We start from the raw sequence: 27,381 nt of genomic DNA on the forward strand, positions 1-27,381 counted from the left end.
TTGATAAATATAAACATGTTTATTTCTGTGTTGTATACAAAATGAAAGCTACCCTCCCACCCAGATGAGACTAGAACCCAGCGTTCAATGGCGTGAAGGCTGCGGCGGCCATCTTGACTCCTGGCTAAGTACTTTTGAAGGCTGCTTGTCCAATGAATGGTGTATATGGAGTATTTTCGTTAAGTGTTTACGTGCTTGCCATTTTAACGCTGTTTTATGTCGTAATTGATGGAGAACAAAACATATTAATAGTAAAACACAGACCCTTCCCTCGCGGTGACATCACCCGTCACTCAAAGGTGGGAGGGACAGTGGGAAATATGACTCTACCAACCCGGCGGCGCCGCAGGGGGGGCGATTCCAAGAAGATAAAGGGAAACGTGATGCAAGCGCCTGTTAAAACCTCCCACTGCACGGGGTTAGTAAATAGTAGTATGTGTGAAGGGAATAAAAAGAGCTAAGCAGGCCGCTTCAACAGCAGGAGTGTGTTGCGCGAGGAATAGTCGTGACCCCTCCCGGGCCTGGTTAAAGTGGGCGGATCCAGTGCTGTTGGAAGCAGCGAGGAAAGATGGCGGTAAGTATGCGCGTGGTGTTATGTGGCTTACCGCTCTCACCCCTTTTTATTTCATAGACATCAGGGACACACATCTAATCCCCTCTTAATGACCAGACTTCAGTGGCACGTACCTCTCACCTTCTCCTAATACACGGCAATCGGGGACACGTACCTCGCACTTAATACACAGCAATCGGGGACACGTACCTCTCACCTCCTCCTAATACACAGCAATCGGGGACACATACCTCTCACCACCTCCTAATACACGGCAATCGGGGACACGTACCTCTCACCTCCTCCTAATACACGGCAATCGGGGACACGTACCTCTCACCTCTTCCTAATACACGGCAATCGGGGACACGTACCTCTCACCTTCTCCTAATACACGGCAATCGGGGACACGTACCTCTCACCTTCTCCTAATACACGGCAATCGGGGACACGTACCTCTCACCTTCTCCTAATACACGGCAATCGGGGACACGTACCTCTCACCTTCTCCTAATACACGGCAATCGGGGACACGTACCTCTCACCTTCTCCTAATACACGGCAATCGGGGACACGTACCTCTCACCTTCTCCTAATACACGGCAATCGGGGACACGTACCTCTCACCTTCTCCTAATACGCGGCAATCGGGGATACGTACCTCTCACCTCCTCCTAATACGCGGCAATCGGGGACACGTACCTCTCACCTTCTCCTAATACGCGGCAATCGGGGACACGTACCTCTCACCTTCTCCTAATACGCGGCAATCGGGGACACGTACCTCTCACCTACTCCTAATACGCGGCAATCGGGGACACGTACCTCTCACCTTCTCCTAATACGCGGCAATCGGGGACACGTACCTCTCACCTTCTCCTAATACGCGGCAATCGGGGATACGTACCTCTCACCTCCTCCTAATACGCGGCAATCGGGGACACGTACCTCTCACCACCTCCTAATACGCGGCAATCGGGGACACGTACCTCTCACCACCTCCTAATACGCGGCAATCGGGGACACGTACCTCTCACCACCTCCTAATACGCGGCAATCGGGGACACGTACCTCTCACCACCTCCTAATACGCGGCAATCGGGGACACGTACCTCTCACCACCTCCTAATACGCGGCAATCGGGGACACGTACCTCTCACCACCTCCTAATGCGCCCGCATTGGGGGCGCTCACCTCGCCCACCTCCTCCTAATGCGCCCGAATCGGGGGCGCTCACCTCGCCCACCTCCTCCCAATGCGCCCGCATTGGGGGCGCTCACCTCGCCCACCTCCTCCTAATGCGCCCGCATTGGGGGCGCTCACCTCGCCCACCTCCTCCTAATGCGCCCGCATTGGGGGCGCTCACCTCGCCCACCTCCTCCTAATGCGCCCGAATCGGGGGCGCTCACCTCGCCCACCTCCTAATGTGCCCGAATCGGGGGCACGCACCCCGGCCTAAGGCCTCGGTCCCGCTGCGCTCGGTGGCGCGGGCGGCCACACGCGAGTTCCCCACCAGCAGGGGAATCCTCCCGAGCCGGTCCCGGTCCCCCCTGGCTGCACAGCGCACTACACGCTGTGACGCGTCAGCCGCTATGGAACACAAGAGAATGGTGATCCCTAGCGTTGACGCGTCACGTGGTGTGGCTGTAAGCCAATGGGGAGGGGAGGCTTCGGGAGGAGGAGAGGCTTCGGGGAGCGGTGTGGAGTGAAAGCAGCGTGCGTGTGTGTGTGTGTGTGTGTGTGTGTGTGTGTGTGTGTGTGTGTGTGTGTGTGTGTGTGTGTGTGTGTGTGTGTGTGTGTGTGTGCCTGCCTGAGTGCGTGAGTGCCTGCGTCTGTCTGTGTGTGTGTATGAGTGCCTGCGTGTGTGTGTGTTGCTTACTTATCTTTAATCAGCAGCCCGAGCCCGTGGAGGGAGGGGGGGGAGTAGCGGGTCCCTCCGCTCAAGCCACGCCCCCACTCCCTGTCAAGCCTCCCATTCCCGCCCACCTCCTGCTCCCTACAGACCGCATATCGCGGTCTGTGTATGTCAGCGCCCCGCCTGTCTGCAGTGCGGGTGCGCTGACTCTGGGAGCGGGGCCTTAGCCTAATGCGCAGGTGGACATGTACCTCTCGCCAGCCTCCTTCACATAGATTTTAATATTGTATCCCTTAACGCAAAATTAAATGTTTCTTGTTGCAGGATAAGGAAAAGAAGAAAAAGGAAAGCATCCTTGATCTCTCCAAATACATTGACAAGACGATTCGGGTGAAATTCCAGGGAGGGAGAGAAGGTACGTGCCCCAGGAGGGTGCAAAATATTTCATTTACTTATCAAGGCAACATGGCTTGAGGAATACTGGACACCAGAGTGGTAATTCATTTGAGGCGTACTGGATCATATTCAGAAATGTGTTTACATTTTTTTTTTATATATCTATATCTCTCAAATAAAAAGATCACTTGTGAGCACATTCACATGTCTTAGACAGGTCTTCAACCCTGACTTTCAACCATTATCACTTCGCATACAGTGCTCCCACTGCAGCAAGGGATTCTGGGAAATGACATGCAAATGAGAATACCGTGCCACTTTTTGCATGAAATTAATTTTTACATGGAACCCTTATAAGCTAATGCTCGCTGTTCACACAGCTTTTAAGCTCAGCATGGGATTGGATGCAAAGCCAGTGAAACCACTCACAGACAGCTGTTTCAACCTTTTGGGTCTCATCAGTGTGAGGTTGGTTGTACACATAATATAAATCTATCTTTACTTTCCGCCTCATCATCCACGGATGGGTATAGGCGACTTCCACGGAAAACGTCACTTTAAAAAGATCCATGGACAGAGCCCATTTTGTTAGAAACGAGGGGCGCCACGTGAAGACAGGGTTGTCAATTGATAATGAGGTTCTATATTTGCATCAATTATTCTTGCCCCCTCTATCTCTATCACACTTGTATCCGACAAAAAGACGTTAATGTCGATTTTTCGCGAGATACAAAGGAATAAAGCTGCCCTGTGTGCTCCCTCTCAACCTATCTGGAGGCATTCGTAGTGGTTTTATTCATTTTTACCTTTTTTTTTTGTGTCCCTTTTGACACAACCTACAAATATGGCGACAGGGTTGCCATAGAGCTACAACGTGCATGGAACAGCCCTACAGAAATCTTGGTTCAGGTAAGATTTAATCGAAGAAGAAAAACTGTATGGGATTCTGCTTTAACCCTTTGGGTGCTTCAGGACATGGTCACTACATCATTGGGGCTGGCACTGTATGTGCCCTGTGACCGTGACTACATCATGCCGAAAGAGATGTATTTTCCCTGCTTGGATCGTGTCCTGATTTCCCATGGAGCACAGGATACGATCTGCCCAGTAGGAGCTCTTGCGTTTCATGGAAAATGGTTAATAGTTAAGTGACGACTCTGTGCTGGAGGGCCACTCTGGTACCATAACCACTCGGGCACGCAAGGGGGCTTTGAATTTTTATAAGGAAGCCAATTATACAGATGAGACCTTTTTCATGTGGGACTGGACAGCTGTGTGTGTTGGATGTTCCCCCTCCCAAATCTGATTTTATATATAATATATATATTTTTTTTTTATAGCAAGTGGGGTCTTGAAAGGCTTTGACCCGCTACTGAATCTTGTGCTTGACGGCACCATAGAGTATATGAGAGGTAAGTGCAAGTTCTGCAAAGCTTGATTAGAATTTTACATTCTTTGGAAACTGCTCTTCTAACAAATATTGCGGTAGAAACGCTGTGGGTACAAGCACTGAGGGTAATGTTACATACCCCCAAACAAGTGTGTTTAGATGCACGTGTTAAACACTGCAGTCAGATCTAAGAAACCTGGCAACCCCTTGTTTTTTTTCCGCTGTTGTGGGTTCGTATTGTAGCAAAAGGGTTAAGTGTCCTACATGGAACCCGTTTAAAAACATTCTAAGTCCTGTTTTCGTTGGTTACAAGGAAGGAAACTTTCCCAGGGGAAATACTCGCCTGTCTGCTGAGAATGTGGTATGAATAGCCCTTTATCTTTCCCTGATGCTGGTCAGCAAAACTTTTTTTCAACCTTCGAATCCTTAGACCCAGCATTTCAGCTGTCTTTAGCAGTGTACCTCCAGGCTTGCATAAGATACCAATAAATACTTCATGAATTTGCATTACCGCTAAAGAATGGTAAGGCATGATCGGGAAAGTCTACAAAAGTAAAGGTAGAATCAAAACCAAGGGAGCATGTAATGTTTTACCTTTCTAGTCTGTTGGTGAGCTGCAGAGCAAAGGCTGCAGGGGATTTAAATAGTTTTTTACTGGAGCTCCCAATGTATCACCTATTTAAAAACATGAGGGTAAGGCTAAGGCCCCGCTCCCAGAGTCAGCGCGCCCGCACTGCAGACAGGCGGGGCGCTGGCATACACAGACCGCGATATGCGGTCTGTAGGGAGTGGGAGGGAGAGGGAGGGGGGCGTGGCTTGAGTGGAGGAACCCGCTACTCTCCCCTCCCTCCCTCCACGGCTCGTGCTGGAGCTGCTGATGGTAAGCAACACACACACACACACACAAGCACTCATATACACACACACAGGCACACACATACACACAGAGGCAGGCACTCACGCACTCATACACACACACACACACACAGACAGAGACAGCCACAGACACATACACACACAGACAGGCACTCACGCTGCTGTCACTCCACACTCCTCCCCGCTCCCCGAAGCCTCTCCTCCTCCCGAAGCCTCCCCTCCCCATTGGCTCACAGCCAAACCACGTGACGCGTCAACGCTAGGGATCACCATTTTCTTGTGTCCCATAGCGGCTGACGCGCCACAGCGTGTAGTGCGCTGTGCCGCCAGGGGGGACCGGGACCGGCTCGGGAGGATTCCCCTGCTGGTGGGGAACTCGCGTGTGGCCGCCCGCGCCAACGAGCGCAGTGGGACCGAGGCCTAAAGGAGGAATGAGACACTGTGTGTAGATTGTAAGACTTTACCTGGAGTAAGCCAGTGTGTATATTGTTTTTGCAATGGAGTATTTAGAACACAAAGGTACCTGTTCCCTTTTTAAAGCAAGGCATGGATCGGCTTCTATTGAGTCACTTATATACGTCTAGGTACACTTCCTTTTATTTTTTTTAAATTTATTTCGATTTTGTAACACATATTACTGGCTCAATAAGTAACCTCAAATGCTATTCTGAGCTAATAGAAATGTAAATTATGAATAACATCAATGCATCAACCTGATGTTTTGTGCAACATTGGGGTGTCCCCCCCCCTATTATGATGAAAAACTTAATAAGTAGTGTGTGCCAAGCACGCGCATTTGAAGTGAAACTTCTTTGTCTTTGGTCACTGTTTTGTCACAGATATTGTATTTGTGATGGTGATAGTTTTAATTAAAATTCAAAACTGTCAGGCAAACCGCAAAGAAGTTTGACTTAGAACGTGCGTGCTGGGCACACCCCTGTTTTTAGCTATTTGCACTTACTGTATATAGTTATACTAAGTGTGTGTGTCCCAAGCGCCAGAGTCCAGTCGCCATTGCGCATGTGTGCCGAGACCCAGCAGTTTTTTTTTGCGTGACGGGGCGCGCCTATTAGTATTGTGACGTTACAACGCAAGGATTGTTCCCCATGAATACCCTGTAGGCGCCAGCAAAGAAGTTTCACTTCAAATATGTTTGTTACTTAAACTGTAGCCCTCTAAGCCTCTAAATAAAATGTAACATTTATTGGGTATAAATAAAATAATGCAGGAATCTAATTGTATAAAGAAGAAAAGCCAAGGTGCTCTCTTGTAGTGAATAGCAAATGTTGGTAAATATTCAATAAATGATATGCTGCTCAACCGATGAGGTTCCAACTTTGATCCTTAGGGAATGTTGTTGGTTGGATAAGGGGAGCGCAGGATCATGAAAGAAATGCACTATATACATATTTTAATATTGTATTTACTAAATAGTCTTGAGAAATATTGCTAGTTGTATACGTGATCAATGCCACTAGTCGCATGGCCCAGAGTGTAGGCACAAAGGTTTCTTTAGAAGAATAGTCCTAGTCTATCACAGTCACTGGGAATCTTGAAACTGGGGTTTTTAACCGTGGGGACATCAACCCGTATGTGGAACTGGAACAGATAACCCTTCTTGGGATGTGGTGCCTTCCCTCGTATTGATTTTCAGTACACAGAGAAAATACGTGTTTAAAAATCGATGTATTGGCATAAAAGTAATTGTACAGCACTCTGTACTTGCATATAAAACAACATCAGCGGCCTGAACCTGAGCACAGCAGCAGCCTGGAGAGCGCGTCGCCCGGCTTCCCCAGCTCGTGTCTCTCTTCGCTTCCGTGTTCTTTGCGGAATGCTGGCACTCCCTCAGCGTCCCTCAGCGGCTGAGATGGCTCCAAAAGGTCACGGATTCTCGTCATTAGAAGGCATCTTGAGGACTATATAAGGACCTCTATGTACATAGTTTGGCATATGTTTAACCCTCTCAGCACCCCTCTACTTAGTAAATGCACTAGAGGTTTGAGCAGGTGACTTTCTTTCTTGTATCTTTAAACTGTAGCTTTGAACAACATTGACGTTAATTTCTTCTGGCAAGCCAGTCAAAATCCCAGGCTGGAAACTGGGAGTTTCTGGAGTGGAATATTTAGCTCCGACAACCCCATGCTTTCAGAGATCTAGAACATTTGGTTGCAGCCGTTTCGCTGCGACCATATGGCTGCCAGCACTTCACCACGATTTGCCCCTCTGACCACTTTGCTGCTGTAGTAAGTGCCTTACCCTAAAACCCCTTAAATTAAGCCCATACCCAAATCTCTAAACCCTTAAATAACCCCCTACCCTAAACAGTAATAAAACTTAACTTAGAAGCAGTGGAGCGGGTTGAGTCACGGTGCAGCGGGGTGAGTGACGGTTGCAGCGACCTAATGTCCCATTCCGTCCAGAGATGCCTACCAGTGACCGTACTAGCATTTTAATCCCCTCCGGGGGAAGCAGAATGGGGGTTTAAATCTTCCGTCCCTTGTGGCTTCCTATTGGCCTTTTATGATGGGATACTTAAAACCCAGCGCAAAACCAGTATATACCTTTACCGGTATATCTCTGGAGTTGACAATCTGGTTCATCTCGGTGGACCCACTTGTTCCCATCCTGTAAAGGTATAGGGGGGGGGAGCAGGGTTTGCTACATTTACCATTTTTCCAAATCCTAACTTGTACTGCAGTTTTCCTTCTTTGTGTGTTTTTTTTTTTTTTTTAATATACAATTATTTTTTTTAAATTATTTTTCCCTCACCAGGTGATATCCAGCCCCAAATTCACTGTATTTACAAACCTGTTTTTTGTGTAGAGCCTATTACAACCTGGAAAAGAATGCAGCGGTTTTATGCAAAAATCTTAGTGCGGCAATAACTGGGGTGACATACAGCCATGTTTTTTGGGAGTTTGTCCTAGAATGTACTAGGAAAAGTCAAAACAAAAACATAATAATCTTTGCATTCGGGACATCCCAGGATCTTTGTCCAGCTTCAGCCCCAGAAGACCCCCTGCTTCATGTAGAATAAAAAAAAAGACCTCTTTTAATGTTCTAATGTCCCGGCTATTTGAGAGATGATGAATAAACAATGAACCTCAAAAGTGAATCCATACTAAGCGGTTTTATTAAACTATTGAAATGCATAAAACGTTTAAGGGATGTTTAATCTTCCTACATACTCCAGTTGAAAGCCTCCAACTGGTACATGTGAGACAGCTGCAATATCTCTTGATACATGGTCTGTCTTTGCACCAAGTTAATGGTGATATCATATTTGCACTAGAACCTCTTCCTTTTCCTTTCCAGACCCAGATGATCAGTACAAGTTAACAGAGGATACGCGGCAGCTCGGGCTGGTGGTCTGCAGGGGGACGTCCGTGGTACTAATATGCCCTCATGATGGCATGGAGGCGATCCCCAACCCATTCGTTCAGCAGCAGGATGGATAACTCCGCCACTGTCTCGCCCACTCCACACCTCAGGTCCAATCTGCCCGGCCAGATTCCCTTGGGATTTACCAAACTTCAAGTTGAAGATCATGTTTTTGTCTTTTCTTTTCTTTCTTTTTACATGCAACATGAATGCAGACTTTTTTTTTTTATAGCAGAAATATGCTATTTTAGTCAAGTCGTAATTTCCTTGATATAATAAATATTCTAATTTTTTTGTTCACACCTTTTTCGGGTATGTTCAAATTCCTTTGTGCTGTATTGAAATTCTTGGTTCTTGTAAGTTACAAATAATAGGTATTTTGGGTCACACTTAATAAACGCTGGAAAACCCACTTCAGACCATGGTGGGCTACTGGTACTGGTGGCTATTAAACCTGCTGTAGGTGATTTCTTTAAACTTTATTTTGATTTAAAAAAATAATCATATGGTAACCAGATGCTTGTCAGAATTTATATCTGATATTGGGAGATATTGCTTTTAATTTCCTATTTACTGAGTCCCCCCCCCTCTGATATATTGGGATATTTTTCAAGATGGCCCCCTTTTGTGTTCAGACTGAATTGTCCCAGCCCCCTGGTTATGCTTTGGTTTGAAACTGCTTATGTGACAATAAGTGATTAATAACATGTGTAAACATTTTTAAAACAAAACCATATACATACATGCAAGTGTGCGTGCAATACAGGCTTATTCTTCTGTATGATCCAGAGCTGCCACTTGGGGTTTTTTTTCTTCTTCGGGGGAGTGGACGGGGATGAAATTTCCCTGTGGACTTCAATGGGAAAGTTTGTCCGAAAACAGCCCAATTGGCCGCTTTGGATCATGTACATTGTACAAGAAGTCCTATAATCGGCCGGGGAAGTTTTTTGTCAATTAAGTATTTTTTTTCTTACCCTTATCCCACCTCGTCCTTATCAGAGAGCCAATAAAGTTGGGGGAGGGGCACAATGGCTGTACAAGCACTTGCTGAACACTGACATAAAAAAAAAAGGCAGCAGCTAGAGGTAATCAAACGCCCTAACCGTAAATACTTAACCACTGCATTGGAATTGGTTTACTTTGGTCCTAGGAGGGATTGCCCATTTAAATGGGCACTTAAACCTTCTGGCTCAATTTTTAAAATAACATTTGTTTAATTATCTTCCTTTTAGATTGAATCACTCAACGTAATCGTCTAACTTTTTTTTTTCTCTTGTGAAAAAATGAATATGACTTGCATTTTGTTGGGCATATTGTAACCAAACCTATCGGCTACTTGTGCCTGTTTGACTAGTGATGGCACCATAATTACTTTGTGAACAAAGGTAAGCTAATAATCTTAAAAAATAATAATTTAATTGATCAGATAATTTGTAAAACAGATTGTTTACCATGGAAATGTTATTTTGAACATACTCTTACTAAAAAGACATTAAAATAGTTAAGAGTATCTGTTACATTTAACTTACCACTGTCTTTAGTTCACTTACGTCCTCGATTTGACTGCCCGTTTAAAGCAGCAATCTGTACTGATATATACACACACACACACACTTACACTCTATTGTAGGCACTGATAGTGAATCACCGCCATGGTGCCATGGTCAGAAGAAGATATAAATAGTACTTGGAGTCCTGCACACGAGGCGTCGATCATTAGTATAAATATTTAATTGAACAAGATTCAAGTGCGCAGGACTCAAAGTAATATACTGTATATTTATCTTATTTGAGACCGGGTCCCCTGGAGTAGAACCTCATCACTGCAAGCTACAGGGACCTCGCAGCTGCTGAGAGATTAATTTTGAAATTCCCTTACAAGGATTTTTGCCCGGAAGAAACTGGGTCAGTATCACTGGCAGTCAGTACCAAGCCATAACATTGTGAGATGGACCCATGTTTATTTTTCATTGCAAATGCTGACAAAAGTTAAAAAAAAAAAAAAAAAAAAATCTTAGTCGGGCACTTGGGTTTGCTCCATTTTAGCTCCCCTCTGTTTGGGGGCTTATAATTGCTTCTTTAAGGTAGCAGATTGCATTGGGAATATTTTTTTTTTATCCGTTGGGTCAGTCGGACTATCCCTCTAGCTGTGAATTTGTTTTAACATTCATTTTTTTTTTTTTAAAGAATTTGTGTTTAATGTTTCCAAGCTCCAGCCCCTCCTTCTCCCTGAACTCGTCTCTAAGGTTTAGAACAAATTAATATAGCACCCACATAGGAGACAGGTGATTTCAAGACTCCAATAGCGTTCACTCTAAACCCGTAATAAAATAGATAGTAATATATGCAGGACACCAAGGTGATTTGAACGGCGCTTAAACCTACTTGAACTAAGCGTGAAAATCAATCAAATAGTGAAAAGATCACAAGTGAAATAAATAAGTGTTAGGTGATTTGACAAAATCTCAACCTCTTGTGGGAACTGTTAAGGATCCCCTTTTTGAATATAGGTTTGTCCAGGGACTAGAGGGATCATATATATCAGGATCACCCCAAAGAAAGGAAGAAAACACTAATCGTGTAATATAGTCAAGTACTCTTGGTGAGGGTAGGGATCTTGACTCTTACAGAGTGCCTACTTACAGTGTATACACGATATATGAGCAGGAAGAATAATAGCCAAGCATCTAGGTCAGGATCTGTTGTTCGTAGGAGATTGTCAGGAAAAAGAAGACCGATAGTGCAGACCAATCTGAACATTTATCTTTCAAGCAAAGTATATGTATTAACATTGTGTACATATAAAATGAACACATAAATGTGTTGAACGCTCAAGGTTATCCTGCGCCGTGGAGATGCTATTTCGCACCTTTTTCCTGTCCCCACACTCTTCCCCCCCATCACGATCGCTGGTTGAACTTTCGGTTTGCTGCTTCACAGGGGTCAGTGTCGCGTCTGGTCTTCCAGGGGGATAGAGACGAGATCTCGGGTCGGCGGGTCCTCCCAGCACAACCTACTTGCGTCCTAGTATCAGCCAATAGCTCTACGCGTTTCGCAGAGTCAAGTCAGCTTCTCATGACGAAGCTGACGACTCAGCGAAACGCCTAGAGCTATTGGCTGGTACTAGGACGCAAGGAGGCTGTGCTGGGAGGACCCGCTATTAATAATTACACTATTAGGAAGAAAACCCTTTCTTTGGGATGATCCTGATATACACGCTCCCTCTGGACCCTGGACAATAGTACATGCAGAGTTAAGAAAAGGCCAGAAAATCCTGCATGAATATCCTGGGATCACATGTAGGTAAAGTATAATGAATGGGAATATCCCCTAATCCTGGCTTTGTCCACCTACCGATCCTTTCACGTTCACACCCTACCCCAAAGTCTCCTTTTCACCACACACTACCAACGCTTCCAACCTCATCTCAATTTAACCTTTCCCTTCTCTTGTGCTCTATGGAATGCATAATCTGTCTGCAACAAACTTACTGCAATCCATGATTTATTAATTTCCAACTACCTTCTAGCCATTACACCAACCTGGCTTGTCCCTTCAGACACCACCTCCTGCTGCACTTTCCTATGGGGGGTCTTTCCCGTAGCCACACCCTCAGACCAGGGAATAGACAGGACAGAGGAGTTGGCATACTCCTTTCCACACGCTGCACATTTTAACATCTTGCTCCCTTTCCTTTCTGCTCTTTCTTGTCCTTCGAAATCCACACTGTCTGCCTCTCTTCCCTGTGTTGCATAATCCATCGTCATCCTAGACCTACATCTCAATTTCTTAACAACTTTGCTGCCTTCTTTCCTCACTTCCTTTTTTCTGACACTACTACTAATGTCATCCTGGAATACTTTAACATTCCTGTTCACAATCCCAATGTTACTTCAGCCACCCATTTTCTCTCCTTAACCACTTGTTATGATCTCTCCCAATGGACCACCTCTCCTACTCACAACAATGGATACTTCCTTGGCCTGGTTCTCTCCCACTTCCCTCCCCTCTCTCTGATCATCACATCCTAGCCTTTAATCTTGCTCTACTGTCTGCAACCACCACAAAACCTACTTGCACACTCGCATACTGAAATCTACATGCTCTAGACTCCCGTCATTACAACCTTTTACTCTTTTCCATCTCTACCATTTCCAGCCCTGACCTATTAACCTCTATATACGACAGTGCAGACGGCTTCTGCCACCACACTTCACCACTGACCACATCTAAGCCACAACCATGGCACTCAAACATTACCCACTACTTCCAAAAGTGCTCACATACTACTGAACGTTACTGGAGAAAATTGCGCTCTAAAGTCGATTTACTCCTCTGAATTCATAATCTCCTCCTGTAACATTTCCCTGGCTAATGTCCTCTTACCCTCAATGCCTATTTGCCTCCTTTAACTCCCTTCTCTGCTCAATTAAACAATCGCAGCCCTTCTACCCTCATGGCCCAAAACCTTGCCACCTACTTCACAGACACAATTAAGTCAACCAGACATGACATCTCTTCATGTCAAGCTCCACATGTACCTCTTAACTCCCCTCACATAACTAAAACTAAAATCTACCGTCTGCTTATTTTCCCCAGTGACTGAGGACGAAATCTCTGCTCGTCTCAACATCCCACCCTACAACCTTTCCTCTTGGTCTTATTCCCTCACATCTCCACTCCCTCTCTGGCACACCAAGCCCCACCTGAACACCTTTTCAACATCTCTCTCTCATCTCCTGCACCCATCTTCGTTTAAACATGCCCTCATCATGCCCATTTTAAAGAAACCCTCTCTTGACCCAGCCTCCCTCTCTAACTACCGCCTTCTCTCTTCTCCCCTTTGCCTCCAAGTTACTTGAGCGACTTATATACAACCGCTTGACACACTTTCCTCCGACTCTGCTTGATTCTTTGGAATCTGGTTTCCGTCCTTTATACTCTACTGAGTCAGCACTAACAAAAGTAGCTAATAACCTACTCACAGCTAAGTCTAAGGGTCAATTCTTACTTATTCTCCTTCATATCTCTGCTTCCTTCAAAACTGTTAATCACCCCTTTCTGCTATACACATACTGCACCGACACACTTTATTCGAGCAAATACCCAGTATGTACCTGGCAGATACCTGGAATGCGCCGCTCCTCACCTCTGACAAGCCCCGTTGTGTTTGCCTTCCCAGCCTGGGTTCATGCCTGGCTGACGGGCGGCTGATCTGTTAAATGATTAGGATTTAATAGGCTGCAATGCTTCGCGTGTCTACCAGATGGCATAAATTCATGAATTGTAATGCAGTATATATATATACTGTGCAGTATTGCAGCCAGCGGGAATAAAATGCTTCAATCCCTGCCTGGAAAATACCTCAATGCACTCGGGCAGAAAACAGTCACAAACCTCAATACACCCGAGTATACCCGAATTCGTGGGACTAGCCGAGCTCGAATAAAGTGTGTCGCCAGTGTACAACTTCATTGGCCTCTGTGATGCAGCCCTCTCCTAGTTCATGTCCTACAGTACCTATCCAACGGCTCCTTCAGTGTTTCCTTCTCTTTTATCTCCTCTTCACTCCCTCTTTCTGTTGGGATTCCACAAGGCTCTGTCCTTGACACTCTGCTCTTTTTCTTCTACACCTCTTCTGTTGGGTAACTAATACAATCCTTTGACTTTCAGTATCATCTCTATGCTGATGACACCCAAATTTACCTTTCCCCCTCCACAAATTCTCGCCCTGCAATCTCCTCCAGAATATCCCACCATTACCTGAAGCTTAACATGTCTAAAACAAAACTAATACTCTTTCCCTCTTCCATTACACCTAAACTCTCCCTCAATGTCAATAATTCCACAATCTCATGAACACCCCAAGCCTGCTGTATAGGTCATCTTTGATTTTGCCCTCTCCTTCATTCCTCACATTCAGTGCCCCACTAAGTCATGCCGTCTTCACCTTTTAAATATCACCAAGATACACCCCTTTCTCTTCCATGATGCAACTAAAATCCTAATTCACTCATCTTGTCTTGACTACTTGACTACCTACTAGTTGAAATTCCCCTTGTCCTCCTGTCCCAACTTCAATCCATCCAAAATGCTGCCAGACTCATCTACCTCACTCACCGCTCCACTTCTGCTACAGTACAGTCCTACAGTACATTGGACTTGCCCGTTAACCCATTAAACATTTCACTGTAATTTGGACACTTTGGTCCTACATGGGACTGACCCTTTAACCCATTAAACATGTGACTGCAAAGGACCCTTCTCTACTCATGACAAGTGAAGGACAGGAGCAAACGTTAAACATAGTAAGAAAAGTCAGCTATTTTTGGAACTGCTGAGTATCCAATATGCAAACTCTGCTACAGACAGACTTCGGGTGAGCTGGAAACCATTATGAATCCAGAACAGTGGCAGCAGGTTGGATTAGTAGTAACCTTAATGTCGTATATCAAGAAAGTCTGCACCCGCTTTCAAGAGAAGAACAGAATATTAGGGAGATTTTAACACGATTAAGGACCATGATAAACTGTGAGTGCTGTGTGTAACGGAGCGATATACAGTAGGAATGTGTTACTTTAAATAGCGTCAGGACAGGGAAAACTTTAGTACACCAATGTCTCTTATTAAAAAGAGCACGTTTTTGGTTAATATAAGCTTTTTGAATGCAGCTTTTCCTACTTTACATCATTCTCATTTGCATATTTTACGTAACCTGTAGCACACTGAAAATATCAGATTGTAATTATCTGAATTTAATAACCATCTGCACTCTATAGGCAATAATTGTTGTAATAATTTTTTTTGCAGTGCATTAAAGAGAGTCTGCAGGGCACTTTCAAAAAAACTTTCTTTTTTTGTTTTAATATATGCAGCCTTTGATTACTTTTAAAGCTGTTGATTGATTAGTTCTCCTGTGATTTATCAGCAATGATCCTGCACCCTTAATAAAGAGGCAATCTAAGCGACACCTTAAAAAAAAAAATATATATATATATATATTTTAATATATGCAGCCTTTAATTACCTTTATTGAAGTCTAATTACCTAAGCTACTGATTGATTCATTCTCCTGTGATCGATCAGCAGAGATCCTGCTTCCAAGGGTTCACTAAATGGCTTCCTTTCAGTTTTAATCAATCCTGTCAAAATCAAAGTTTAACTCAGCAGCTACAATGTATTCGGAAATTACTACGGTAACATTATCTATTGTTACAGTTTGCAGCTCAAACTGCTGGGAATATTGGCAATAAATTATAAGGAAAGTGTCAATAAACAGGAACGTGTTGCAAATATTTTGCACTGCTGGGGAGGTGGGCTAAAATCTGCTATAGAAATCAAAGGATGCTCAGTTTATTAAAACGCATTCAAAATGGCATTAAGAGATGAATTAGAAGATAAATAAATTGTAGTAAGTATTAACTAATACTACAGAACTGATTTATTTAAAAAAAACACACGTAGGATAATACATGGATTTCACTTTTTTTTAAATATACACACACACACACACATATCAATATTTTACATCTGCTTTATGCACCCACAGCTGTAGATGCTTTTTTAAATGCAAGCGATTAACATTATTCCTTTTTGGAATACAAGAGTTGTTACACATATACTTCCTTTTTTTATTTAGTATTTCCTTATTTGACTATAAACTGAAGTACAATATGTTTCTAATTGGTTTTGTATTTTTAGTGCTGCCAGCTCGCCCTGTCCCGGTTAGAGCCAAATAAAGATAAGAACAGAGGAGAGAGGGCCGCTTTGCCTGTGCAAACTCCTGTTCAGCACATAGTCACCTCAAACAAAAGGGAGCGGCCAGAGATCAAACCGCTCCCAAGTCTCTGCTCATCGCGTTTACGTTAAATAATGATTTTTTTTTAACGATGTAACAAAGGTGTCAATTTCCTATATTTAACCACTTATACGTGTCACTACAACTGGTTCATTTTGATCCTCAGAGTATCTATAAATTATTCCGAAGGAGGATTTAAACACAGGCCTGATATAGCTTGTGCAACTGGAAATTTTGAAGAAGATTGTATAATGGACCCATTGAATAACACAGTTCTTAAGGTTGGACAGAGATTGTTTCACGTGGACAGATCTGCCCTAGCTGCTCACAGTAGGTATTTTGAGGTCCTATTTAATGGAGGATTCAAGGAAAGTGCTCAGCGTCGCATTATCTTAAGAGGAGTAGCTGAGGGATCTTTCAAGACCCTCCTGGACTTCACCAAAGAGGGTACAATGGACTTAAACAAGGGAAACATTACAGATCTCCTGGAGGTTGCTGATTTCCTAGACTTACAGCGGGCTAAGAGTCTGTGTGTGGGATTCCTAGAGCGTGAGCTACGAGTATCCAACTGCTTGGGCATGATGACCTACTCCCAACAGTATGACTGTCCGAAGCTTTACAAGTCTGCTTTAAACGTGGCTCTCACCCACTTCTCGGACCTGGTGCACCACGAAGAATATGAATTTGACGAGCTTACCAAGGAAACTCTTATGGAACTACTGCAGATGGATGATCTTTTTGTCCCCAAGGAAGACCTTGTATTTGAAGCTGTGATGAAGTGGGTTATGGTGGACTCCAGTAGAGAGAAGGACTTCGAAGAGCTGGTGGCACTGGTGAGACCCACCTTCCTTAGCCTCTCCTTCCTTGATGTCCTAGTCAAGCATATCCAGCACCCAGGAGGGCAGGACACGTACTCGAGGATGGTACAGACCCTGGACACCAGACCACCTCAGACGTGGAGAACTATGGATAAGTTGACGCCCACCAGCAGGACTTATGAGACCTTGTATGTCCTAGGGGGGAAGCACGAGCAGGAGCAACAGGAACTGTTTGTCTATCTGCCTAAAACCTTCACGTGGAGAGCCTGCTCCCCTCTCCAGCGTAAAAATCTCACCCAGTATGCGGTGGCAACAGTAGGTAACGCTTACTATATACTGTGTAGGGGTAGTAGCTTTCTTGGTGAGGAAACAATAGATACAAGGAAGATAGAAGTAGGCAAATACGATGGATGCAATAATTTATACGGGGCTGTTCCTACACTAAAGTCTGTAAGACGCAATAGCTAAAAATGTGTTAGATGGACTCCAAATCATTGAATCACAGAAAATTTGTGGGACAGGTGTGGTGGTCTGTTTCCACCACTGGTCTTTTAAACAGTGCTGTTCTTACAACACTAGCACACAACCAAAGTTAAAATGGTGGCATTTTATAAAGAGAGAAATAATACATGTGCAGATTTATGAACGTGCACATATATAAGTGCATGTATAATTTCCCTCTCTCTAGCAATCTTTCACTCTATACACAGGCACAAGCACACTATGAAGAGGGTTAATACTTGTGCAGATTATATATATATATATATATATATATATATATATATATATTCTCTCTTACAGGGACCCATGTTAAAACGGATTTGAAGCAAAAGGTGACACTGAGTGCTCATTTGCATGTAATTTCTCAGAATCAATAGCTGCAGCTGCAGATTATATATACCATCCTAGCCAGTATATCCATCCTCACACTGATGAGACCCAAAGGGTAATTTCCCAGAATCCTTTGCTGCAGTGGAAGCACTGAATGCCAGGAGATAATGATGAAAAGCATTTGAATATGCTCACAAGTGATATTCTTATTTTCTCTCTCTATGTATATATATGTGTGTGTGTATATATATATATATATATATATATATATATATATATATATATACATACATGTGTATCATCATATACAGTCAGTAGATGTGGATTTTCTATTGAAAGATTTAGGCCGTATTTACTAAACACCTTAAAGCCACATTCACTTGAATAAACTTGGTGGTGTTTTGTGGAATAGCACTGCTTAGTAAACATGGGCCTTATGGTGATGCTTGTAATTCGCTTTGATAGCTGAAAGCGGATTTTTTGTGAAATGAATGTCTTCACTACCAGTCCTGGGTTTATATCTAATGAAGGGTGACCTCCTGATTCCCATTATCAGGTAAAGGCTCAGACAGTCCTGGTTTTATATTAATTGTAGAGATTAGCACTTTACCTGCATACAACCTTTTACCTGTCTTCCCTTATTACAGGCAACCTGGTCATTGTGACAGGTGGATATTTCCGGGGGGACTTTGTATGGTATAGTGTAGACTGGGTGCTCATTTATGATTCTCTGCAAGACTCCTGGTCGGATGGACCACCCATGAAGATGTCCCGGAATTGCCACTGCTCTGTGGGGGTCGGACTCCGCCTCTACGCTCTGGGAGGGAGCACAGACGAAGGAGTGATTGCGGACGTAGAGAATATGGACCTGGCCAGCCTGCAGTGGGAGAGTCGGAGCCCCCTAGTTAGACCCGTCGAGAGAGCAGCAGCTGCCAGCATGGGCACCAAACTATACGTTGTGTGTGGGCGTGATGAGAACGGAGACGTGTACAGTGGGGTGCAGAGACTGAACACAGAGACAGACCAATGGGATGTCATCTCTTACTCCCCTATGGCCAGGTAAGCTGAATATGCTGTAGTTCAGTGGTTAGAACACCAGCCTTTGAAGTGTCTGTAAATTATCATAATTTTAATTCATATTATTTAAAACTACCATAATATGTATATCTATACCCGCCAACATTTCCCATATTACTATAGGTACACATGCGTCTTTTACAGACCACGCCCCTCATATATACCCTACAACCCATAAACCCCCAAACCACTCAATTAGGCCCCACACTCCATTTTCCCCCCTCCACTCATATATACCCCCGCCTCTCTAATAGATACCCCCTCATTATACCCTACACTCCTTATACTCACCTCATATATAATATAATAAACCCCACCCCACTTATTTTATTTACATTTTTCCATTCCCTGCCACAAAGTTGCAGCTTCGTTACCTCCAGGGACTTACCCCTCACTGAAGTCTGTCCCAGGCTGCACCTACAGAGGAAGCACTGCAGAGGGGGACCTGAGCAAAGAGCAGTCTACAGTGCTCTCTGCGGTCCCTGTTGAGTTCAGGTTTCCCCTGCTGCATGTCAGCTCGCTGCAACCACAGGATTCTGATTGAGCCACGATCGCAGCAAGGAGTGTGCGTAGCAAGGGAAACCGGTACACTGCTTGGTGGCCTGTACCGCACTGGCCAAATTGATACAGTTGGAGGGTCCGGTATAACCAAGGTTGTCACCACTCTGGGTTTGACCCAGAGACTACGGGTTTCGGCCATGTATCTCCGAGCTACAGGTTTACCTTGTAAACCTCTGGGTGGCGCCTCCCAGTATCCTCCGGTATCCTTGGCGTCCTCCCGGCATCTCCCCCTGCAACTCCTGTCAATGTTGGCTGTGCGGCATCAAATGGAGTCAAGTTCCCATGACAACGGGACTGCTACGCGATGTCATCTCATGACGGCATTTCCATGACAACGGGACGCTATGTGACATCAAGATGTCACACGCCGCAGCGTTGCTTTGACAACGTGATGTCACGTGATGCCTCGGCGCCATAAGGCGCCCCGTTATCATGGTGCAATTTGACACAGTGCAGCCATATTGACAGGAGTTGTAGGGGGAGATGCCAGACGTTGGAAGGATGCCAGAGGATTCCGGGAGCCGCCGCCGAAGGTAAGCGCTAAATGTAAAAATGTTATCTCCGGGTTAGCCTTCAGTAGAAGGTGACAACCCTGGGTATATCTCTAGATCCACAGTGTAATACTGATCCAATCCTCGTTTTTGTATACTAAGATTTAATGCAGGAGAGCAATGCATTGAAGGCTCCTTAACTCCTTCACTACTCCGCACTGTCCCTATCAGAGACCCGATAGAGAGGGGGAATATTTGCGATTAGATTTGTTTATGGGATTCTATGTGACTGTTGGTCTTTACAAAATGTTGTTTTTGCCAGGTATGTGGTTTTGTACAGTCAAGTTGATTCTTAATGTTTCCCTAGGTATGATCTATGCGCCACAGTCCTTAACGGAGCCATATACACCATTGGTGGGCAGGTGTTCCGGTTTGACCTTGACACAGAGGAGTGGTCGGCACTTGATGAGGATTGTGTGAACAGAAAGTTCTTTATGGGATGTGGCACTGCCAACGGGCGTATCTACCTCCTGGGGCAGAGGAGGGCCAGTGTAATTCAGGATGTCCCCAACTTCGTCCTGTTTGACCCTTACACGGATACCTGCCAAGTGGAGGATGCCAGCCTCCCGTGCCCACTGCCCATCCGGGGCTGTGTAGCAATGAGGCGCGACAATGTTTGGTCTTGAGAACAACCAACTTCACTTGTGTCCTTCAAACGGGTAACAGAGCCCTTTTTTTGCTGGGTATCCAAGGAGTTAACTTCAGCCTGGATAGAACTAGGTTGCTCGATCTTCTGTTCCAAGGATAGGACGCACTGTCTTTGAAGTGGGAAAGACAGATTTGAGTCCCAGTGTAAGTTTCTTGGAAAAATAACAGGCCGTTTAATAATATTGACAGCTATTTGGGTCAGGGATCCCCGTGCTTGTGAGCTCTACACAGGGCTGTCTGCTCTTTATGATGGGCTTACTGTACTAATTATTTTATTTATTTATTATTAGTTTCCTTCACTAAATGGCACTTACTCATTGGGAAGTTAATATTACTTATTGTTAAAGCAGTCTCACTCCTATAAAGTAAATATTACTCACAGGGCTGTCAAACTCATTGAGAAGGCAGTTTTGTTCACTGGGAAGGCAGTCATACTCACTGGGAAGGCAGTCATACTCACTGGGAAGGCAGTCATACTCACTGGGAAGGCAGTCATACTCACTGGGAAGGCAGTCATACTCACTGGGAAGGCAGTCATACTCACAGGGAAGGCAGTCACACTAACTGGGAAGGCAGTATCACTCGCAGTTTCCATCATTAGAAGGCAGTCTCACTCATTGTTATCACCAGTGGTGCATCGGACCTCGACAGAGACTCCCACTACTCAAAACAGAAGAGCTAATTCCCAATACAACTGGAGATCTGTGCTGCACACTCTCACTTCCTTCCCACATCAAGCATGACAGCCCTGGCAAAAGTGCACGCTGTCAACTTTTTATTCAGAACAGTGATGACAAACTTGCCCATGTAGGTGGCTTGTGAGCCTCCACTTCCCTCTTCCCTGCTCCCATGCGGACTTCCACCTGCCACTAAGGCCCAGATCCACAGAGGTCCATTAAGTCAGAGTTCATAACCTCATGTTATCAAAATGAGTAATGGACGTTATGTTCCCTGAAGTAACGCCAACCCACAAAGCTATTTGTATGCAAAAACAACAGGCGTTAGCTATCTCATTAGAATAGGCGTTATGCTACGTTAGGTTAGCACTGCCTTGCGTTAGTTTAACACGATCCACATTACTCCTATCTTAACTAAAGGTGGCATTAGCTCCGTCCAGACATTTTTTTTTAAATATAATACAACCATTATATAAAGTGCTGCTCCATTGAAAAGACTTTCCAAGAGCTCTCAATATCGCAGTGCAGTTTTTATGCGTTTGCACACATGGTGACCCTTTTAAATATATATATATAATTAATTTTTATAGGACCTTATTGTATTTAGATGATGATGTCATTAGCATGCAAATATAAAACCAAGGATTGTAGCAATAGCATTTATAACCTGAGGAAGCAGCAAACACAGGGAGACGCATAGGGCATTTGGTGAGAGAGGAAGGAGAGGAGGGAGTGTACAAGTCAACCCCAGAAGTGACAGCACTCATCCCGTCGGGGATTGTACAACCAAGACGGAGGAACGCTGAAGGATCCCGGAGGCACCCGGGGGTCTAATCTTCTGTGTGGGGAATTGGCAGAGTACACAAACTTCTTCAAATGAACTCTTCTACGTGCTTGAAACTGATATTTTTTTTTTTTTTTTGCGAGTGTTCTTAAATGTTGTTTTTAATCTGCTGAAAGTAAACTGTTTTGACAATGTATGTTCCTTTGTATTCTGAGGCACAATGAGAAGATCATACCAGACTATCAGTATTATTGTGAAGAGCCTGAACACTACTTACCCATGTGAGTACATTGGTAACCTTTTAAAACATTTTTTTTTTTAATTTAAGACATATTACAGTATATACTATTTTTTTTCTCTCTCTTAACATACCCTGGAAGAAGCTGCAGCCCTGTTTGTTTTGGGAATCGATATTGAGACCTAGTAGAAAGTATTTTCAATGGAGCAGCACTTTGGGGGTTGTATTATATAAAAAAATTGTCCCGATTCACTAAATCCTTTTACACTTTTATGTGAAGTTGTTTGCGCTTTGTCTTTTCTGTGTAGTCACTTGCGATTAGGATTACACCTTCTCTCGCTCTCCTTCACACACACACATGTTCAGCATCGTCGGATTGTGTTACCGAAAAGCAAGGCGAAATAATTTCCAGACAGCGTGACGTGCACGTCTACATTACAGAATGATCACATTAGTCGGAAAAAAAGAAGATAATATAAAATATAGACATTTTAAGTGAAAAAAAGGCATAAGAAGTGGTTATAATAGGGGAAAAACACATACAAAATAATATGTAATGTACATTTACAATAATAAACGGTCAGTCCAAAGTGCCCCGACAGTGATGTTTAATGGGTTAAAGGGTTATTATATTTTATAAATTAAAAGAAAGGAATGCATTAATTTACAAAAATTATTTAAAAATACTTGTCTTTTTTTTAAAATGCATTCAGCAAAATGTAACCCATTAAACTAGATCTTTTTGGGACTACATGGAACTGACCCTTTCATTCTTTATACATGTCACTGTCATTAGGTCACTTTGCTCCTATCTGGGACTGATTTTTGACCCAATAAACATGTCGCTGTCATCAGATCACTTTGGTGCTACATGGAACTTACCCTTTAATTCCCTAAACATGTCACTGTCATCAGCCCTATGAGGGACTGACTATTTAACCTCTTAAATACGTCACTGTCATTAGGTCACTTGGATATATTTCTGCTTATCTATACTGTTTTCTAGGCTAATTTTAAAGGAAAGGTGTTAGCGTGAAGGGTTTTAAGGGGGTTAATACATTTTTGCCATAAAGAAGGTGTGGCTTAGTGGTAAGGATAGTGGGCAAATCTCCCCAGGCAAGTACTCTGTTAGATTGTAAGCTGTGCAGGGGGTCATGGTGCCCAAAATGTGTATGCACATCATAGCACTATGTAGGGATAATTTATATTATATTGTGCAGTCTACTCCAGCAAAGTAGGGGGTTAACAGGAGTGCATGATTGGTAGGTTCTATGGACCAAGATGGCAGAGCTTATGTCAAGCTCTTTCTGTATGGCCACTTGTAGCACAGTCCATTGGTAGCCACTGGGGCTAGCTGGCCTTGGAGTGACCGTTGGAGAGCTGAGCCACCCCATTCTCTGCAGCCTTGCGGGGGACACAGTTGTTGTTGCTGGCCCAGTGGCCGGTCCTGTTCTCTCGCTCACAAGGCTTTGAGTTTTCTTGCCCGCTCCCCTCGCTTTCCTCCATGTCGCTTCTCACGTCATTTTCAACCTGTGAGTCCAATTAACAAGAGTGTGGGATTAAATAATTAACCAGCATGCAGCTTTCCACAAAACTCATAAACTCTAATTTTACCCCCCTACAGGAGTATTGCACATGGAATTTAGCAGAAATGATTGGCTCCGGGTGTTGTCAGGGATACACTGAACCTATCCCGCTCCCTCAGCTCTTGTAATATTTCATTACTCACAATCAATGGGGGAGTTCAGATTACATTGTAAAGTTCCAGTTTAATTTAGCACAGCAGGAGATGCAGAACACTGAACATGGAAGCACACAGAGGGAAACCATAAAGTCCATTACTTGGGATTATTTAATTTATTTCATTACCTTTAAGACCTTTATTCATATATAAAACATACACAGAGTGTGGGATGCAACCAGCCTTTAACCACTTAAACATGCTGTTAGGGGTAACATGCTCTATTTGAAAGTGAGAGTTATGTGACATCCTTTAAAACAGCTTAACCAACCTTATATTTATGTTTTCTTAGCTGTCATTGTAATTTATACAGTATTTAGGTATTGAGAAAGGCCCAAAGCCTGCAGTAGAGGGTCCACATGGCAACTCTTGCTATTTATTCTCACTTTCTCAACTCCATCAGGCAACACCGAACAGTTTTCCATGAAGACTACAAAGGGTCCCGTCAGAAAAATGGTTTTATCAGATCCTCAGATCTACTAATTAGGGTGACTATATTTGTCCAGGCAAAAACCAGGACAAATATAGCGAATGCGCAGTCGTGATTGCCGACTGCACATGCACGATGAGTGCTTGCGGGGCGCTTATGTGCATGCGCGATCGGCACTTGCCGACCGCTTGTGCGCATGCGCAGCTGGCAAGCAGCGGTCGCACACGAGCGGCTGGATGGTAGCCCAAAAGTCGGGACAGAGGCCTAAAAACTGGGATGTCTGGTCACCCTACTACTGTTGTTCCTAAGTGAGAGGGGATTACCAGCTATTTCAATTTAGGGAGTGGGTTCATATTTTAAAGAAAAACACAGTTTAAAAAAGCCAGTGAGCAGGGAAATGGTGAAAAAAAGAGAGGTGAAAACAGATGCTGTATTGTACAGTATGGGAAATAGATCTTAAACAAATAACCATGGAGGGGGCACTGCCCCTTTTAATTATGACTCGTAATAGTGACTCTCACCGTGCCCACAAAGGTGAACCTATAAGCCACGTGTAGGATCAGGTATGCCCAGAAAACGTGGAGTATCTGCAGGACCATCAGGAGAACGTTGAAAAAGTAGTATCCAAAGAACGGCTGGAACATTTCCATGGAGTAGTAATAAGTGCTGTAGATGACCCTGAAATAAAAAGGAGTGAGGGTTCTGATATCACAAAGCCAGGTTTACTGTGCATCAATGAAAGGGTCAGTCCCTCCTAGTACTAAAGTGTACTAATGGTAGTGACATGCTTAAAGGGTTAGTCCCTCCACGGACCAGTGTAGTAAAGACAGTGACATGTTTAAGAGCTATAGAAACAAAGGGGACCACACACTCAATTTGCAGACTCGTAGTCTTAACAGCATTATTTCATAAGATGACAAAACACTAACTAAAACCTCACCTCTGCGCTAGACCTAAAATGTGCAGTGTTAAATATATTATAACCCGCAGACTAAATAAAATTAAACAAATAGATACCAAAAATAACCACCTAATGACCCAATTAATGAATAATTAAACTTGGTGGAGCAGCCCAGGGGATCAAAATTTCAAGTTGTCCCCTACAACTTGTTAAACGATAACGCACACTTACAAAAAGAAATCCCCGGCACTGGTACCTCACAATAACAATGAAATAGCAATGGAAAAACTACTTATAAGCATAAGTCCACCGCAACAGTCCACAAGTGGGTTCCAATTGGAACACTGCCAATCCTGGATCTTCGCTGGTAGAAAATCTTAGTAGGAGCAATCCATCCTAGAACAAATCACACAAAAAGAGAACACACTTCATAGTGTAATATGTAACAGTACAACAAAAAAGGCTTGATGAACTGTAGAAATGCCTACTTACAAGATGTACTTGTATCAGGTTCAGTTGATAGAATCTGTGCTTTAGCTCACGTCACTCGTTCCTCCACGACCCCCACGTGTTGTTGAATTTTGAGCTCCGTCGCTGCACTCCCGCACTCGGCACAAATCAGTGTTCCCCAAAAAATGAACAGAAGGGGAAGATAGTGCAAAAGTATTTCCCAGCCCGAGCTCTGGTTCTTGCTCTTCAGACGTATTTCCCAGCCTGAGCTCTGGTTCTTGCTCTTCAGACGTATTTCCCAGCCCGAGCTCTGGTTCTTGCTCTTCAGACGTATTTCCCAGCCCGAGCTCTGGTTCTTGCTCTTCAGACGTATTTCCCAGCCCGAGCTCTGGTTCTTGCTCTTCAGACGTTTATCCCAGCCCGAGCTCTGGTTCTTGCTCTTCAGACGTATTTCCCAGCCCGAGCTCTGGTTCTTGCTCTTCAGACGTATTTCCCAGCCCGAGCTCTGGTTCTTGCTCTTCAGACGTATTTCCCAGCCCGAGCTCTGGTTCTTGCTCTTCAGACGTATTTCCCAGCCTGAGCTCTGGTTCTTGCTCTTCAGACGTATTTCCCAGCCTGAGCTCTGGTTCTTGCTCTTCAGACGTATTTCCCAGCCTGAGCTCTGGTTCTTGCTCTTCAGACGTATTTCCCAGCCCGAACTCTGGTTCTTGCTCTTCAGATGTATTTCCCAGCCCGAGCTCTGGTTCTTGCTCTTCAGACGTATTTCCCAGCCCGAGCTCTGGTTCTTGCTCTTCAGACGTATTTCCCAGCCCGAGCTCTGGTTCTTGCTCTTCAGACTTATTTCTCAAGGTGACTTGTCTTGACCTTTCTCCTTCCCCTTCAGCCTTGTCTTCAGACCAGCAATAGCCTCCCTCTTAGGAGACTGGCATCCGTGGTGTCCCACGATGTGGAGCCTCCAAATAAACTCCCCTCGCTCCTTAACACCGGCAGCCGCTCACTTTGTCTCTGGGCCTGAGGTGTTCCTTCCTGAAGTCTGTTCCGCTCTGCAGCTGGTATCACTACAGTGAAGGGTCCCTAATTTATGGGCAGCCCTACAACAATCAAGACTACCGTGGCTGGGGTCTAACTGGGCCCTTAGTGGAAACCACTAATCTAATCCCAGGCGGCATCACTGGCTCCCAGGACACTCCTAACACCTTGCGTGCTCTGACAGCACTGACTGCGCATCAACCTATTTCATAAGGATCACTTGTTAGAAAGCATCTTCTGGTGAATATCAATTGCCTTTTATTTTCAAAGGAGCAGGCAATATATAAATAAAGCGACGTTTCAGGCCCATAGAGACCTTTCATCAGGTAGGTGATCACAATATATTAAACTAATTTAAGTTTAAATACATGCCCACGGCGTCCTCGGCTGCAC

At 44.3% G+C, this 27,381-nt stretch overlaps 3 protein-coding genes across 5 annotated transcripts in view; 2 read left to right on the forward strand and 1 right to left on the reverse strand.

The window, feature by feature from the left end:
* The first annotated feature begins 326 nt into the window (after positions 1-326).
* LSM7 (LSM7 homolog, U6 small nuclear RNA and mRNA degradation associated) lies at positions 327-8,760 on the forward strand. Its single transcript, XM_075611660.1, has 4 exons — positions 327-574; positions 2,733-2,823; positions 4,145-4,216; positions 8,389-8,760. Exons 1-4 carry the CDS (start codon positions 569-571, stop codon positions 8,529-8,531), a joined length of 312 nt encoding a protein of 103 aa, XP_075467775.1. The 5' UTR covers positions 327-568; the 3' UTR covers positions 8,532-8,760.
* Positions 8,761-8,899: 139 nt separating this feature from the next.
* Positions 8,900-26,128, forward strand: LOC142501589 (kelch-like protein 23). Its single transcript, XM_075611655.1, has 4 exons — positions 8,900-9,839; positions 16,419-17,389; positions 18,549-18,960; positions 20,398-26,128. The coding sequence occupies exons 2-4, from the start codon at positions 16,504-16,506 to the stop codon at positions 20,714-20,716; spliced, it is 1,617 nt and encodes a 538-aa protein (XP_075467770.1). The 5' UTR covers positions 8,900-9,839; positions 16,419-16,503; the 3' UTR covers positions 20,717-26,128.
* Positions 22,914-27,381, reverse strand: part of CERS4 (ceramide synthase 4) — a 49,420-nt gene continuing 44,952 nt past the window's right edge. For all 3 annotated transcript variants that reach the window (XM_075611659.1, XM_075611656.1, XM_075611657.1), the window contains exons 10-11: positions 25,130-25,286; positions 22,914-23,967 (exon numbers count right to left, since the gene is read on the reverse strand). In XM_075611659.1, the coding sequence (XP_075467774.1) occupies positions 23,788-23,967; positions 25,130-25,286 (337 nt within the window). In that variant the 3' untranslated portion in view covers positions 22,914-23,787. The remainder of the gene's footprint in view (positions 23,968-25,129; positions 25,287-27,381) is intronic.

Source organism: Ascaphus truei, chromosome 8, assembly GCF_040206685.1.
Source record: "Ascaphus truei isolate aAscTru1 chromosome 8, aAscTru1.hap1, whole genome shotgun sequence".
Lineage (NCBI taxonomy): Eukaryota > Metazoa > Chordata > Amphibia > Anura > Ascaphidae > Ascaphus > Ascaphus truei.

Coding starts and splice junctions, on each gene's coding strand:
- LOC142501589 (XM_075611655.1), top strand. CDS start 16,504: ATGGACCCATTGAATAACACAGTTCTTAAGGTTGGACAGAGATTGTTT. Junction 17,390..18,548: donor GTATGCGGTGGCAACAGTAG/GTAACGCTTACT, acceptor CCCTTATTACAG/GCAACCTGGTCATTGTGACA. Junction 18,961..20,397: donor TCTTACTCCCCTATGGCCAG/GTAAGCTGAATA, acceptor ATGTTTCCCTAG/GTATGATCTATGCGCCACAG.
- LSM7 (XM_075611660.1), top strand. Junction 2,824..4,144: donor ATTCCAGGGAGGGAGAGAAG/GTACGTGCCCCA, acceptor TTTTTTTTATAG/CAAGTGGGGTCTTGAAAGGC. Junction 4,217..8,388: donor CACCATAGAGTATATGAGAG/GTAAGTGCAAGT, acceptor TTTCCTTTCCAG/ACCCAGATGATCAGTACAAG.